The 14,653-nt window shown below is 44.1% G+C and overlaps 1 protein-coding gene across 2 annotated transcripts in view; it reads left to right on the top strand.

Moving 5' to 3' along the window:
- The window catches only part of TSHR (thyroid stimulating hormone receptor), a 108,691-nt gene continuing 94,038 nt past the window's right edge, over positions 1-14,653 (top strand). For both annotated transcript variants that reach the window (XM_066273734.1, XM_066273733.1), the window contains exons 1-2: positions 1-140; positions 454-765. In XM_066273734.1, coding sequence (XP_066129831.1) covers positions 94-140; positions 454-765 — 359 coding nt within the window. In that variant the 5' untranslated portion in view covers positions 1-93. The remainder of the gene's footprint in view (positions 141-453; positions 766-14,653) is intronic.

Here is a 14,653-nt window from a genome sequence, read left to right as displayed (position 1 = left end):
TGAGGACCCGCTCAGGATGCTGCACCCAGGCTTCAGCCACACCTCAGGCCAGCAGCAACCGAGCCTCCTTGGGCCTTCGGGAGCTTGACCCCCATGTGCCCTGGACGGTTCATTCCGCGGGGACTCGCTTTGGATAGAGAGTGCGTGCAGGGGAGGGGCGGCGGGATCCTGGCGGGCAGCGCTTCTAGGAGTCTACCCACGGGGAAAGGGGGCCCGTGGGATTTAGAGGCAAGGAAAGGAGGGGACTTATAAACTAGCTTTGGAAAGAGCAACACGTGGGCCTGGTTGGCAAAAAGGGTGGGAATAGCTGGGACTGGTGTTAAGCGTCAGGGAACAGACGGAGCGGGCAGCGTGGCTCCGGGCTGGAAAAGTAAAGCCAATAATAGGCTTGTTTGCGCGGCGAGTTGCCTAGGGAAACGGAGCACTTGAGGGCCTCTTCTTTCCCCTCTCCAGCCTCCTCTTGGGTGCTGAGGTCACAACGCCAGCGAGCCCTCTCTTCTCCCACCCCTCCCTCTCGCCTGGGGAACCTGAAGCGCAGAGGTCTGAGAATGAGACCATAGTGGGAGATGAAGAAATAGTCTTGAACTTCTGGAAAATGAGGCCGATGTCCCTACTGCAGTTGGTGCTGCTCCTCTCCCTGCCCAGGAGCACAGGGGGGAAAGGGTGCCTTTCTCCGCCCTGCGAGTGCCACCACGAGGAAAACTTCCGAGTCACCTGCAAGGGTATCCACCGCATCCCCCAGCTGCCGCCCAATACGCAGACTCTGTGAGTACCTGGGAGAGGAGACGGTAGGTCCCAGAGGCCAAGGGCAGCTGGAACGGTGGAGGGATGTACAAAAAGCTTGAGAATAGGCCGTGTGTGTGTGTGTGTGTGTGTGTGTGTGTGTGTGTGCGTGCGCGCGCGCGCGCCTGTGCACCATGAATAAAAACTGAATCCCAGCAACTTGGAATTGCTGGCACCATAGTTATTAATAACACAGGAAAAGGTAACAGAACTTTGGTATAAGATGAAAGTGAGAGCTGTTCTTTCTCAAGAGCTATTCTGTATTTTTCCAACCCCTCACCCAGGCTGAGTCTTAGTTTCATCTCGCATATTAGTAAGACTAATAGCAATTCAAACTGCCTTTTCGCTCTCATATTGGGTAATTTAAAAGTTGCAAAAAAAAAATGTATTTCTCCTTTTAGTCTTTCTAGATGGGAAATTATTTTAGCTGGTCTACTATTTCATCAAACAGTTGACAAAAGTTTAATCAGGGGCTATTTTTAAAATATACCCTTTACATTTTCTATGAAGGTGACTGTGTATGAGGTATCTGAGTTGATTTATTCAAATGTGGATCCAAAAATTTCCTTTGAGATAGGCACGTAGAGGAATTAAGCGATAAAATTTCATAAAAATACATTTTATCTTCATATAAAATGTTACCAAAAATTGTCAGATCGTTACTAGCCTTATTGGGGGTGATCACTTGATAAGTTATTTAAGTGTCTAATCACTATGTTGTACACCTGAAATTAATATAATGTTTTATGTCAACTATTATTGAATCTTTTCAATTTCAGAGATTTAAATCAATGACCATTGAAAGGATAATTGCAGACAGGACCGAAGGACAAAGGGTTTTCTTGAGTGGTTAAAAATAGAACAGAAAGAAAAAAATAGTAAAACAAACTCAGCTTATTAAACCCGATTCAAGTAAGAAAGTGCAAGTTATTAATGTAGATAGATGAAAGGCAGTGATGAAATTGCACTTCAAGATTTTCTCAAGAATTTAGCTCACAGGGACATTAAACAGTGATGCATGTTGGCTAGGTGATTAATATTTCTGTACGGGTATGTAATTCTCTTATCTCCCCAGATTACTTAGTGCATTACCCTCCAAATACTGCCTTATTTTCCATGCTCCAAAAAGCATAAAATATGTTCTCTACTCCTGATTGAATGTCTGCCTTGACTCCCTTTGGCCTCCAAGATGCAAGTCTTTTGTACAACCTACAAGACCCTGTGTGGTCTAGCCCAGTCTTTCCCTGAAACCTCACGGCTCCTGATCTCTCTGACTTCCCACTCTCACTGATCAGAACCACCAGCACTTCCCTCAAAGTTTTCTGCTCTCAGAACCGTCTTTGCCTTCCTTCTCACGTTCTGCCCCTCCTGGTTAAAGCAGCTGGTGCCCTGACTTCACCTGGCCAATGCCTACTCCAACATCCAAATTAGAGGTCAATTCCTTCCGGAAGCCTCTCCTGATCCATGACCCCTAGGATGGGTGATCTACACGCCCCCCCCCCCCGCAGAATTCTGAGTGTGAACCCTATCCTAGCCCTGACATGTGGCATGCTTTTCTGTAACATGTAAGGCATGTTATTTCTTTGCATGCCTACCCAAATAGGACATGGGCTCCGTTAGCAGAGCCCTGTCATTACCTGGGAACTGCCTTGATGTTAAAAAAAAAAAAAAAAAGAAGAGAAAAAGCTTAAATGAATGAATGAATATGCTCATCTCATTATTCATTGTGAAAAGAAAGAAGGCCAGAGATATCACTTATTCAAAAACTCCTTTAAAAGGCAAAATTTCAGCTCATTGAAGAGGAACAGTGGAAGGACACTTGGAGTCGTGCTGTTAATTTCACCAAACGAGAAGGAGAAAGGAGAGAGTCAGAGAAAGATCAATTGAGGAGGAGTCAGGAAACCTGCATTCTCTTCATTCCCCTCTCACTAACTGTGAAATTAGGTGAGAGAATGTATTTAAGAGGACCCACGTTTTCTTATGGGTAAAACAGAATGTTTAGTTAGGTGCTTTCTGATGTCTGTGGTGCTAAAGAGGGCATCCACTGATTCACAAAGGCTAAGATTTGGATAAGGACAGAAGCAAGGGGAACTGGACCTTAAAAGCAATTGAGAGGGACTATTGTGAAGAATGAAGTTATTCCTGGACAAGTAAGAGAAAGTTGTTACAGTGCAGGGGTAATGTTAAATAGTATATAATTTAAACAATGACCATGACCATCTACAACAGTAGCAAAGTGATTTTCAAAACTCTTTTATTAAAGGAAACTTTGTGAGGTAAGTCAAATACGTAAAGCTGTATTGTGATATTGTGCTTATTGCTGTTCTCGATCCTTTACATAAAATCTACCTGCTGAATCCTTACAAGATCCAACTGAGTTCATGATTTTATTACTCTCACTTTATAAAAATAAGAAAAGTTAGAAATAACAAAAATGATGTAATTTGCTCCATAACTCATAATTTTTAAGTGGTGATGCCAGGTTTGAAATACCACAGCACTGCTTTTGACCACCTCAGGGCCTGACCTGTGGTGGCGCAGTGGATATAAAGTGTCGACCTGGAACACTGAGGTTGCTGGTTCAAAACCCTGGGCTTGCCTGTTTAAGGCACACATAGGAGTTGATGCTTCCTGCTCCTCCCCCCTTATCTCTCTCTCTCTCTCTCTCTCTCTCTCTCTCTCTCTTTCATCTCTAAAATGAATAAAATCTTTATTTTAAAAATTTAAATAAAAACACACACTGCTCTCAGATGACAGTAGGTCTCAGTCTGTGAGCCTCTCTCCCACATTGTCATGAGGCTTTGTGAAAAGAACATGGAAAACTAATAACGTCCAGTAATTCACAAATAACTTTTTGAGGGACGGTTGGCCCAAGAAATATGCAAGAACTTGGTAAATAGGAGGTTAGGGGAAATGAAAAGGGGAATAAGAAAGGAAAGGATGATGAGAGGAATGAGGAAAAGAAAGACTATATCTATGTTATAGAAGTCATTCCCTTCTCAAACAAATTAGATCTTTGTTATCATAACTTGTTTTCTGTGGTAACTGCTTTTCTGAATCTAGATGCTGTAGAACCACTGCTTAGCTGATTGACAAATTATTATGGTGCTGGGAGCAATTTTTTCCTAAGCTTTGTCTTCTATCTATAAATGGTGGTTCTGAAAGGTAAACAGGTTGCCTCTTTCTGCACCACCCAGACACCTGTCACATGGTCTGGTGGCTGGCAGGAGAGAGCTGCATTGTTTGTGGCTGTCACTGCAACAGTGGTTCTGAATCTTCTTCTCCACTTCTCCCCCATCAGAGGAGCAGGCATGTACACTCTCGTTTTAACAGTGGTTCTAACGAGGTGGTCAGTGAGGGATAGCTGGTATCCCGACCCTTGCTGCCCTCGTCCCATGGCATATTCTACTATCTATGCTATACAGGGAGTTTGAAAAACAATTGCTTCTCTCAATTGAGGTTTGCTGATTTAAGAGAACTTAAATAAAACAAGCAGAATAAAATTTTAAAAATTTAAATTTATTGGGTTTTTTATTATAGATCATATTACCTCAAAACCAAGGATAACGAGATTGGCCCAGAGTGTTGCTATTTGCTATGATTGGACCCCACCATCCCTTCTCTGCAGGGCCAGGGGCGAGGATAGGGTTTAACAGCCATTCTGGATCTGTGTGGATTCTTCCTTAAATTGCTGCCTTATCATGCCTGCCCTCTCAACCTTCCTGCTTTTAGTTTCATGATGGTGACAATCTATAAGCACCGCCTTCATTCCTTTTACCACCTCGCCTTCCATGGAGCAATGGTCTGTGCATCACACACTTGTGTGCCTCAGAAATGTTTCTGAAGGAAGTGCTGCAGCTGTTGTGGTTTGGGGGTTCTGGTTTTTACTTCAGTTTTTACTCACTTGCATTCTACACCTGTGGCTTTAATTGATGGACTCTCGCAGAGTTTTCTAAGATAAAAACAGTCGTTCACCATCTTCGGAATTTTTGCCCTGTTGCACCTGTGCTGCTACTCGCTCAGCTTCTTTAAGTTGACTCACTTCTGCAACTGAAATAATTTAGAAAGTTAAACCATGGCCATAAGTGGAAATTTTGCTTGACTTGTCATACATTGGAGGTTACCGGAAAACAAAATACAATGAAAATACACATGTAGTTATATCCTAGTTCAAGACTATTGTCTGAGAATGTACTGAGCACCTTCTCATTGTTAAAAATGGAAGAGTCATAAGTGGTCAGGAAATACTAAAGAGAAACCAATCCAACACGGTGTGCTGGGTGGCATCAGACAGAAGGATTGAAAGACAATGGAAAATGGGAATCACTTTCTCGTGGTGGGAGTCAATGCTATTTCATGCCATGTGGGTATTCCACTAAAAATAATCTCATGTATCTCCAAATCACATGTTCCACATTTCCCAGTTGTTTTAGACACAATCAGTGGTCACAGCCTGAGAAGCCCTCTGTGTTAGCACCTACGTGCTGCCCAAACACCTCGTGTCTTATAAAGGTGGCTTCACCTCATGCTTATAGGCTCTATCGTTTTTTTAGTGTGTGTGTGTGTGTGTCAAGGTTTTTTATGTTAAATAACAGAAAATCCATTTTGTCTAGCTTAAGGAGGAAAGAAATATTTTGAAAGAGTAACATGTAATTTACAGAATCACTGTAGAACCAGGCTTTGAAAAGAAGCCAGGGGCCAGGGCAGACCGGAAGCTGGAGCCAGAGCCGAGTATCTGGTCGGAACAATTCCGTGGACAACACCTCTGCCCCAGCTACTGGGCGTCTGTGGAGCTGGGCTCCCAGCTCCATGGCTGCTGGGTGGTCTGGGTGCTGCCATCAATAATTTCTCAACTGAGTCTGCCTCTTCGACTCACTTGCCGGAGAGAAATACCCTATATGAGAACATCTGATTGGCTGGCATGTGTTACCCGCTGTGTCCGAGATGCTGGAGGTGCAGAAAGGGAGGAAATCTCCCTCTCCCATTTTTGGTGTCTTTAATGGGAGATGAAGAACTGGGTCCTTCTAATATTACACACAATGGGGAATTTCCCCAAAGAGGGACGGGCCTTGTACCTTCAAGATTGCTTATCACTTTCTTCATTCTGCAAACGTTAATGAAGCACTGGCTATATGCCAGACACTGTTCTAAGCTCTGGGTTTGGTGAATGGCACTAGCATGTCCCTGTCCTCAGGGATCATATAGTCTATCATGGAGGCCAAATATTAATCAAAAAAATCACATAAACATGGTTTTATAATTGTGTAAGTGTTCTGAGAGCGTACTTGGTAATGATGGGGGCGAGAGGAAACTTGACTTACACTGGTGTTCAGGGAAGGTTTGTGTTACATGGTGAACCAGTAGGAATTGGGTATCACGAGTTTCATGGGCTGGGGTGGGGGAGGAGAAGGGTGTCAGGGTCTCCTGAACACCAGTTCAGGAGATGGAACTGCTCGTTTGAAGAGCTTTGAAGAAGTCCAGCCGGAACAGTGAAGGGATTTGATTTATTCATTTGAGACGAAGATACTGATGGGGCAACAAAATTTGTTACTACCTTCTTTATAACACACTACATGTAGGCCAAGGTGGGTTCTGATGTCCGTGGGGGCAGCTTTGGTGCACAGAAAGATTTATTGGGGCTAGCCGCTTTGAATGTGTCCAGTGGCGGGTACTGACCGAGGCCAAGCGGGAGGGTGCAGTTAGGACACGGTGCTGGGTGTGCTTCAGAGCCCAGCCCCAACGTCAGGCCCGCCCCCCAGCGGCGGAGCCCGTGGGGTCCTGGTCTCGGACCCCTGGGGCCGCAGTGTCTACCTGTTTCACCGGTGTGAACACAGCCCGGCTGTCCCGGAGTCTGTTTTTCGTATCAGCTCTGATAAACTAGTACTGAACACAGAGAAAGCATTCAGGGTACTGAAAACATACCGTTAGCAAGTGAATTTTATCTGCGTTTATCAATCAATAGTTTTTTTCCCCCCTCCAGAACTGAGAAATCGTTCACTTGAACTGAGCTATTTGATTATGTTACTATTTCCTTGTTGTACAAAGTATGTTTATTACATTTCAGATTAAGACGTTTTAACCAGAGGCTCCTGGGTTTCCTGGGGGTCCATGACTGTCCTCCTAGGAAACTGTGAGGAAGTGAAATTTTGTAAACAAGTACATTAGTGCACTGCTGAGAGAATCCATAACCTTCTTTGGATCTTCAGAGGTGACCTTGACCCCCCCACAAAAAGTTTAAAAAATTCTGTTTTAGAATAATTGGGCTTTTTTGTTTGACCAGAGTATATTTGGTATTACGTTGACTCAATCTTCCTATTTTATTACAAAGAACACTAGACATATTCTTTAAATAAATAAAACGTTCCTGAGCATTGAATGTGATATTTCTTTTCTCTGGAATACATTATTTCCTTGTTATGCCGCACATGCACCCTTAAATAGACTCTTCGTGCAGAAGTTCACTAAATGTGTTTAAAAATAGTTTAAAAACAGATTTTATAAGTGTCTAGTACCTCATGTCTAACATTAAATCCTTCATACCGACCCTGTTTTCTTTTTCACTGATGCTGGGTGGTATGCTTAATGACTATTTTGCCTTTTATTACTCCAATTAAAACATTGTTGAAGGAAATTTTAAGTATGTAAAATGGTCCTGTTTGTTTAAAGCTACATGTTGGGTTTTGGTTTTTTTGTTTTGTTTTGTTTTTTTGCATTTCTCTGAAGCTGGAAATGGGGAGAGACAGTCAGACAGACTCCTGCATGCGCCCAACCGGGATCCACCCGGCACGCCCACCAGGGGGCGATGCTCTGCCCACCAGGGGACGATGCTCTGCCCCTCCAGGGCATCGCTCTGTTGCCACCAGAGCCACTCTAGCGCCTGGGCAGAGGCCAAGGAGCCATCCCCAGCGCACGGGCCATCCTTGCTCCAATGGAGCCTCAGCTGCGGGAGGGGAAGAGAGAGACCGAGAGGAAGGAGAGGGGGAGGGGTGGAGAAGCAGATGGGCGCCTCTCCTGTGTGCCCTGGCCGGGAATCGAACCCGGGATTTCTGCACGCCAGGCCAACGCTCTACCACTGAGCCAACCGGCCAGGGCCTACATGTTGGGTTTTTAAATGGTTCTCTTTAGATATCAGGCTCATTTCTCTTGAATCCTTAAGAACATCTAGGGTGTTCCAAAATTTTCCAAAATAATTTTTCCCTTAAACTGATAGAGCAGGTATTTGTGATTTTTAAGCCATCCTATAAATGCCATTTTCTTACATGTAGTGACATGTAAATATGCCCTGGATTTTTCTGCTACAGCTCTATTTAAAATACTTTACCATTGGAATATTCCAGAAACTCAGATATTTTATCATCATCTTAACTGAACTTCCCACACCCCTCTTGCACCTGGAAAGAGCTCCCTGTGTCCCAATTTTTCTTTTTTCAAAAACTTGATCTCAATATTTATATAATACATGAAGCCTTTGGCTTACATCTTGTAGGCATTAGCTTAATTTTACCCACACCTGAGTGTTATCTTAATTCCTCAACTCCAGAGAGGGGACTGAGATGGTCTCTTCTTATTGCCAGCTCCCGTCACTCCACATTTTGTTATTTCGATCTTTTGTGAGCTGGGAAACGAGAAGGCTAACTTTGGCGAAAGGATCTGTACGTGACAATGAGGAGGACCAAAAGTGGAGGGCCTCAGGGAGGGGCTCTCCCGGGACAGAGTCTTTCGTGGGCTTGGTGGCTGCTCTGGTTCCTTCTCGACACCCTTTGCAGTTACTTCTGGGCGCACGGCCATGGCCCAGAGATGGAGGTGACCCTAAAATCTTACCTCTAGATAGTGGCATTTTACTGCAGTTAGTTTTTCTTCTTTCTTACCATTCTTCTTTCTCTTTTTCAATAAATATTTATTGATCAGCTCTTATATGCAGGTACTATTCTAGGCCTAGGAGATCTATAATAAATTATCTTATTGATCCTATATGCTAGCAGGGGGAAACAGCAAACACACACACATACACACACACACACACACATACATAGCATGTCAGATGGTGATAAGTATAATGAATAAAAATTAAAGAGAGGAGAGGGGAAGGGAAGAAATGTTGGAAGTTGCATTTTAAATGGTCAGAGAGAAGGCCTCCCTAAGAAGGCAACATCTGAATATCTGAATATCTTAGGAGAGAAAACTGTGGATCAATGCAAAAACCCCGAGAGTATGAGAGGAGCACGCATAGTATCTTTAAGAAGTACCAAGAAAAGAAATGTGGCTGAGGCTGAGAGGGTTGTAGGAAATGAGGTCAGAGAGACTATAGAACAGATCATGTACTTTGTAGACCATTCTGAGGCATTAAATATACTACTCACAAAAACTAGGGGATATTTCCAAATGAATATGAAGCTATAAAATATCCCCTCATTTTTGTGAGCAGTAGATAGTCTAAATGCAAACATCCTATGAAGGATATTGAGACAAAAAATAAAGTTGCCTGAAATGATCTCCATTTTACTAGAATAACCCTAGCAACTGTGTTTGCTAATCAAGTAAGAGATGACAATGGCTTGCACCAACTTAACAGCAGGGAAGGTGGTGAGAAATGGTTGAATCCGGGATTGGTGTTGAAGGCAAGGCCAACAGGATTTCGTAATGGATTGTGTGGGGAGTCTGAGTGAGAGGGAGGGTCAAAGATGTCTTAGCCTGAGGGCTCCAGAAAGCAGAGCCTGTGCGAGAATTCTCAGTGGGGGGTGTGACTACAGGGAGCAGCAGGGTGAAGAGGGCCAATGAAGCGGGCAGGAAAGGTTTGCTGCTGCAAGAAGCAAATGGTTGCTGATTCCGCACCGTCTCCTTGTGAATTCAGATGGTGTGCATCTCAAGGATCCCTGCTCTAGGAGGGACGAAAGGCAGATTTCATCCATCAGCTCTTATTCACTGTAGGCCAGGGTGTTAACTCCACCAGCTTCCCGTGTTTCTCCTGCATGGATGGTGAAAGAGTCCCAGATATTAATAGAAAAGCTCCAGGGGAGCAGGAGAGACCCTGCACTGACTCAATACCCACTCCCCACACCCCCTCTCCCTGAAGCCCCTGGCAACCGCTAATCTGCTTTCTGTCTCTGCGGATTTACCTATTCTGGATGTTTTATACGAACGGAATCATAGCCTGTGACCTGTGTGCCTGGCTGCTTTTACTTAGCACAGTGTGTCCACGGTCTGGCCTGGTTTACACTTCTGTGTGGGCATTACATCGATTTGGAGCAGGCAAGCACCCATGCAGGGACCATTTGGCAGCTGTTAGGCTTGAGGGCTGGGCAGCTTTATGAAGCAGAACAAACACTTGTCCACTATGCAAAAGGGGAGATTTTAAAATTGACATAATTTCTTATCTCCTTCCAGAGATAGTCATCCCTGGGGAGTTACTGTTAGTGGGGCAAAGTGGCCGAAATTGTGACTGGGGCATCTCTGTCCCAACAGGGCCCATAAATCTATAAGAAAGATGCATGTCTGTGTCAGATTTCTGGCTGACAATCCTGTTAGGATTTCCAAACTCTCTGGACTCCCCTATCTAATGCTTGCCCGGCCGTCTTCTGTAGCACAACCAAATTGCCATTTCAGATCCCTCCGTCCTCGAAATCTGAAACAAATCTACAAGCTCTGAACCGAGCTCCTCACAGCATGAAAGGATCTGTTAAGATTCTGGATCAGTTCTGGGCGACAAGAGATGTTCTAACATACTTATGAAGAATCTCCTTTACTCATAGAAACTTGGGACTTTGCAGAAAGAATACTTCTCATGACCAAGAAAAGTAAGGCGACTTGGGATGCTATGCTTTCTTTTTATCGTGTATCCAGTATCTTTATTTTCAACAGCAGCAAAGTAGGGTGGGGAGATATATTGGCTAAAGCTACATCAGCTAAGTCATGGTGAAGAGTAGGGGATGGAAGTCTCCCACACAATAAGGAAACTACTGTATGACTATGTGAAGCAGGCATCCCCAAACTATGGCCCACGGGCCGCATGCAGCCTCTTGATGCCATTTATCCGGCCCCTGCCATACTTCCGGAAGGGGCACCTCTTTCACTGGTGGTCAGTGAGAGGAGCCCTCCAACAGTCTGAGGGACAGTGAACTGCCCCCCTGTGTAAAAAGTTTGGGGACCCCTGTAGAGTGGTAAATACAGTGTGTCCGTAAAGTCATGGTGCACTTTTGACCGGTCACAGGAAAGCAACAAAAAATGATAGAAATGTGAAATCTGTACCAAATAAAAGGAAAACTCTCCCAGCTTCATACCTATTCAGTGCAGTTCAATGTGGGCTCACGCACAGATTTTTTAGGGCTCCTTAGGTAGCTATCCCGTATAGCCTCTACAGACTCCTCACTGACTGATGGCCTACCAGAACAGGGTTTCTCCACCAAACTGCCGGTTTCCTTCAACTGCTTATCCCACCGAGTAATGATATTCCTATGTGGTGGCGCTTCGTTATAAATGCGCTGATATTCACGTTGCACTTTGGTCACAGATTCGAATTTAGCGAGCCACAGAACACACTGAACTTTCCTCTGTACCGTCCACATCTCGACTGGCATGGCCGTGGGCTGCTCCACTGTATACATGGTGTTACGTCATCATCTGTGCATGCGCACATGCTGCCACATCATCCTACAGAAACTGGGAGGGTTTTCCTTTTATTTGGTGCAGATTTCACATTTCTGTTGTCTTTTGTTGCTTTCCTGTGACCAGTCAAAAGTGCACCATGACTTTACGGACACACTGTAGAAATGGAGATCCAAAGTCCGAAAACCTTCAGCAAGACATAAACACTTTAGCAAGGCACTTAATCTTTCTGAGTCTCTACTTTTGTATCCATTCAATGAAAACCATAGGAGGACTCTGCCCTACTTTAGAGAGTTGTTAGGAAGACCAAGAAAGTAATGGTTCAAGTGTACTAGGCACTCTTCATTATTCAGGGACAATCTTTCTCATTCACGAGAATAAGAGTATGGGGGGTTATGCTTTTATCTAATATTTTGGGGAACACAGATTTATAATATAGGGATTTTGAGAGAATTAGACTACAAAAACAAACAAAGCAAAAAAAAAACCCCACCAAATTCTTCATTTAAAAACATCTAGCCTGACCTGTGGTGGAGCCGTGGATAAAGCATTGACCTGGAAATGCTGAAGTCACTCGTTCGAAACCCCTGGCTTGCCTGGTCAAGGAACATACGGGAGTTGATTCTTCCTGCTCCTCCCCCCTTCTCTCTCTCTCTCTCTCTCTCTCTCTGCCTCTCTCTGTCTCCTCCCTCTCTAAAATAAACAAATTTAAAACAAAACATCCACCCCCATCCTTTGCTCCTGTTACTGTTATAACAATGCGAGAATCCCTCCTGCATGCATGCTCCCTGTCTCCTAGCCCTGCCTTGACGTTTTTGCTCTTTCTCCTTCTCTCCCAGATCCTTCCCACTGCTATCTAGACACGCTCAAGTCTCTTTCTGCTTAAAAAAAAATTCTTCCCTAGTTTTCACATCTTAGTCCATCTACCGTTCCTATTTCTCTACCATTTTCCTTTCTTCACAGCTAAATGTTCATAGAACTTTCTCAAGTTGCTCTCTTGGTGTTTTTACTTCTCATTCATTCTTTTTTTACATTTAAAAAGTGTGAGTTTATTGTATGTAAATTATATCTGAAAAAAAAAACAACAACCCATAATCTACCCTCCCTCCCATTTACTCTTCAGTTTAGTGCAATCTGTCTTCAACCCCCATTACTCAACTGAAGTAGCTCTTGCCAAAGTCACTAAATAAACTTTGTTGCAAAATCTAGGGGATGTTCTTAGATCTTTTCCCAGATCGAACCTTTGACAGATTTTGCCTGTGATGACCACTTCCCTAGTCTCCTCCAGGTCGCGCTCCTCGGTTGCCTGGCACCCCGCACTGGGTCTCTGGGCAGCCAGGAGGGAGGGCCACTGTGCACAGTGAGGGCAGACTGTGAGACACAGAGCCAGTTAAGTGCCCCCCTCCACGACTGCCGCAGCCCAGCCTTGACTCTGTGTGGGTCTACTTCTCAATACACATTTGGAGAACAGATCACCCAGAATTGCAGGGGCTCTGTCTCCCTGAAGGAAAGTTGAGGAAAGGGGTCACGGGCATGGACTGCAGCCCCTGTTGCTGCAGTTGGTCTCAGGACCACCATTAGTACGCATCTCTCTCCTCCACTGTTTATTCTAAATTCCCCTCACTCAGCTTGCTCTTCTGCTGGCCTTGATGTCTTATCTGATATGACCCCAAATTTCATTCCTGAGGAGTCTGAGCCTGTTGTAACCAAACATTTCTCAGGCTAGCGTTCCTGGACTTGTCCATTTTAGTCATAATTGAGCAAGTAACTTCATCATGTCTGTGTGGATTCTGAATTCCACACATATTCCTCCTTACAGTTGTATAACAACTGGCCTGCCTCTTCCTGCTGATCAGGATCAGTTACTCTTATCACTTCCTCCTGTCCTTAAGTCTCTGCACATTAGGAGTCCAGAATGTCCAGGTAGCAGTCATAGCTTGTAGTTCCCTGCAGAGCCTAGAATTGTAGGGAGGAGAAGCACAGAACTCCTCAGTCAGTCATTGGCTATAACGGCAACTGGGGCCACTCCTGCTTCTGCCCCTTAGTTCCCAGACTTATATATTCTTCCTAATAGGACACAACATCCAAACAGTTTGTGATTCGATGCTGCCTGTATGATGGTACCCTATGATGGCAGATGTATTGCCTACAAGCTCAGTTGTGCCTTTGGTGGGCTATTTTATTGATCTATAATACCAATTGCTTCTGGATTTTGTGTGGTACTTGATATGACCAGTGCCTCCTATGACTGTGGCTCACCCACTACCTCCTTCTCTACGCAGTAAGTCTCAGGGTCAGTTGCTATTATATGTCTAGATCAGACACTTTGAAATCTTCCAGAGAGTGGAGCTGGCTGAGGCTCTAAAGGCAGAAAAGGTAGACAGTTGCCAAGAATAAGTGTCTACTACTATGACAGTAGCCTGACCTGTGGTGGCGCAGTGGATAAAGCGTTGACCTGGAACGCTGAGGTTGCCGGTTTGAAACCTTACACTTGTCTGGTCAAGGTACATATGGGAGTTGATGCTTCCTGCTCCTCCACCCTCTCTCTCTCTCTCTCTCTCTCTCTCTCCTCTCTAAAATGAATAAATAAAAACAAAAAAAACCCAAAAAAACAAAAATGATATACTATTACAATAAACCACTGGCCCTTTGAGGAAGAAAGGGTTCAAATTTTTCATCTTGCCACCAATTGACCATGTCGTCCCCCAAAATAATACTGTTACATTGATCTCTCTTGCAAACTGGTTGGATTTTCAATTGTAGTAGTAGCCAGATCAGCCTTCACAAGTAGGGTCCATGCTGCTGACATGTAATGTCCCCTCTGTTAATGTGTCAATCATGCTAATTCTGAAGTAGCCAACGACAAATGGTGGCTACTATCAATTGATCAAGGCATTTTGTCTTGGTTTTTCAATGTATTTTTCTGTTGTGACTATTTTTTTTGTTGGTTATTATTATATGACACAAAACTATTCATATATACCCACTCTTACATTCATCCACATGCATCTAGCCCAGACTTTTCTCTCTGAAAAATTCTAGTCTTTTTCATTCATCTCAGGCCCCTACCCAGCTGGCCAATCCATTTGCTCACAATTCCATATATATTCTTATCGCAGGCTACTTTTTTTATGAAATCCACCCATTGGGAAGATTGTCCCTTGTTGCTGTCTTTTCGGGCCAGTTCCATATGCAGCTGATGTCCATGTTGGGTGGACATACTGAACCAACATCTATGTAACAAACCAAGTGATTCACTAACCACCAA

The sequence above is a fragment of the Saccopteryx bilineata genome, chromosome 4, assembly GCF_036850765.1.
Source record: "Saccopteryx bilineata isolate mSacBil1 chromosome 4, mSacBil1_pri_phased_curated, whole genome shotgun sequence".
In the NCBI taxonomy this organism is placed as follows: Eukaryota; Metazoa; Chordata; class Mammalia; order Chiroptera; family Emballonuridae; genus Saccopteryx; species Saccopteryx bilineata.
The sequence above is the reverse complement of the archived record's forward strand: the minus strand, read 5'-3'. Positions and strand labels throughout refer to the sequence as shown.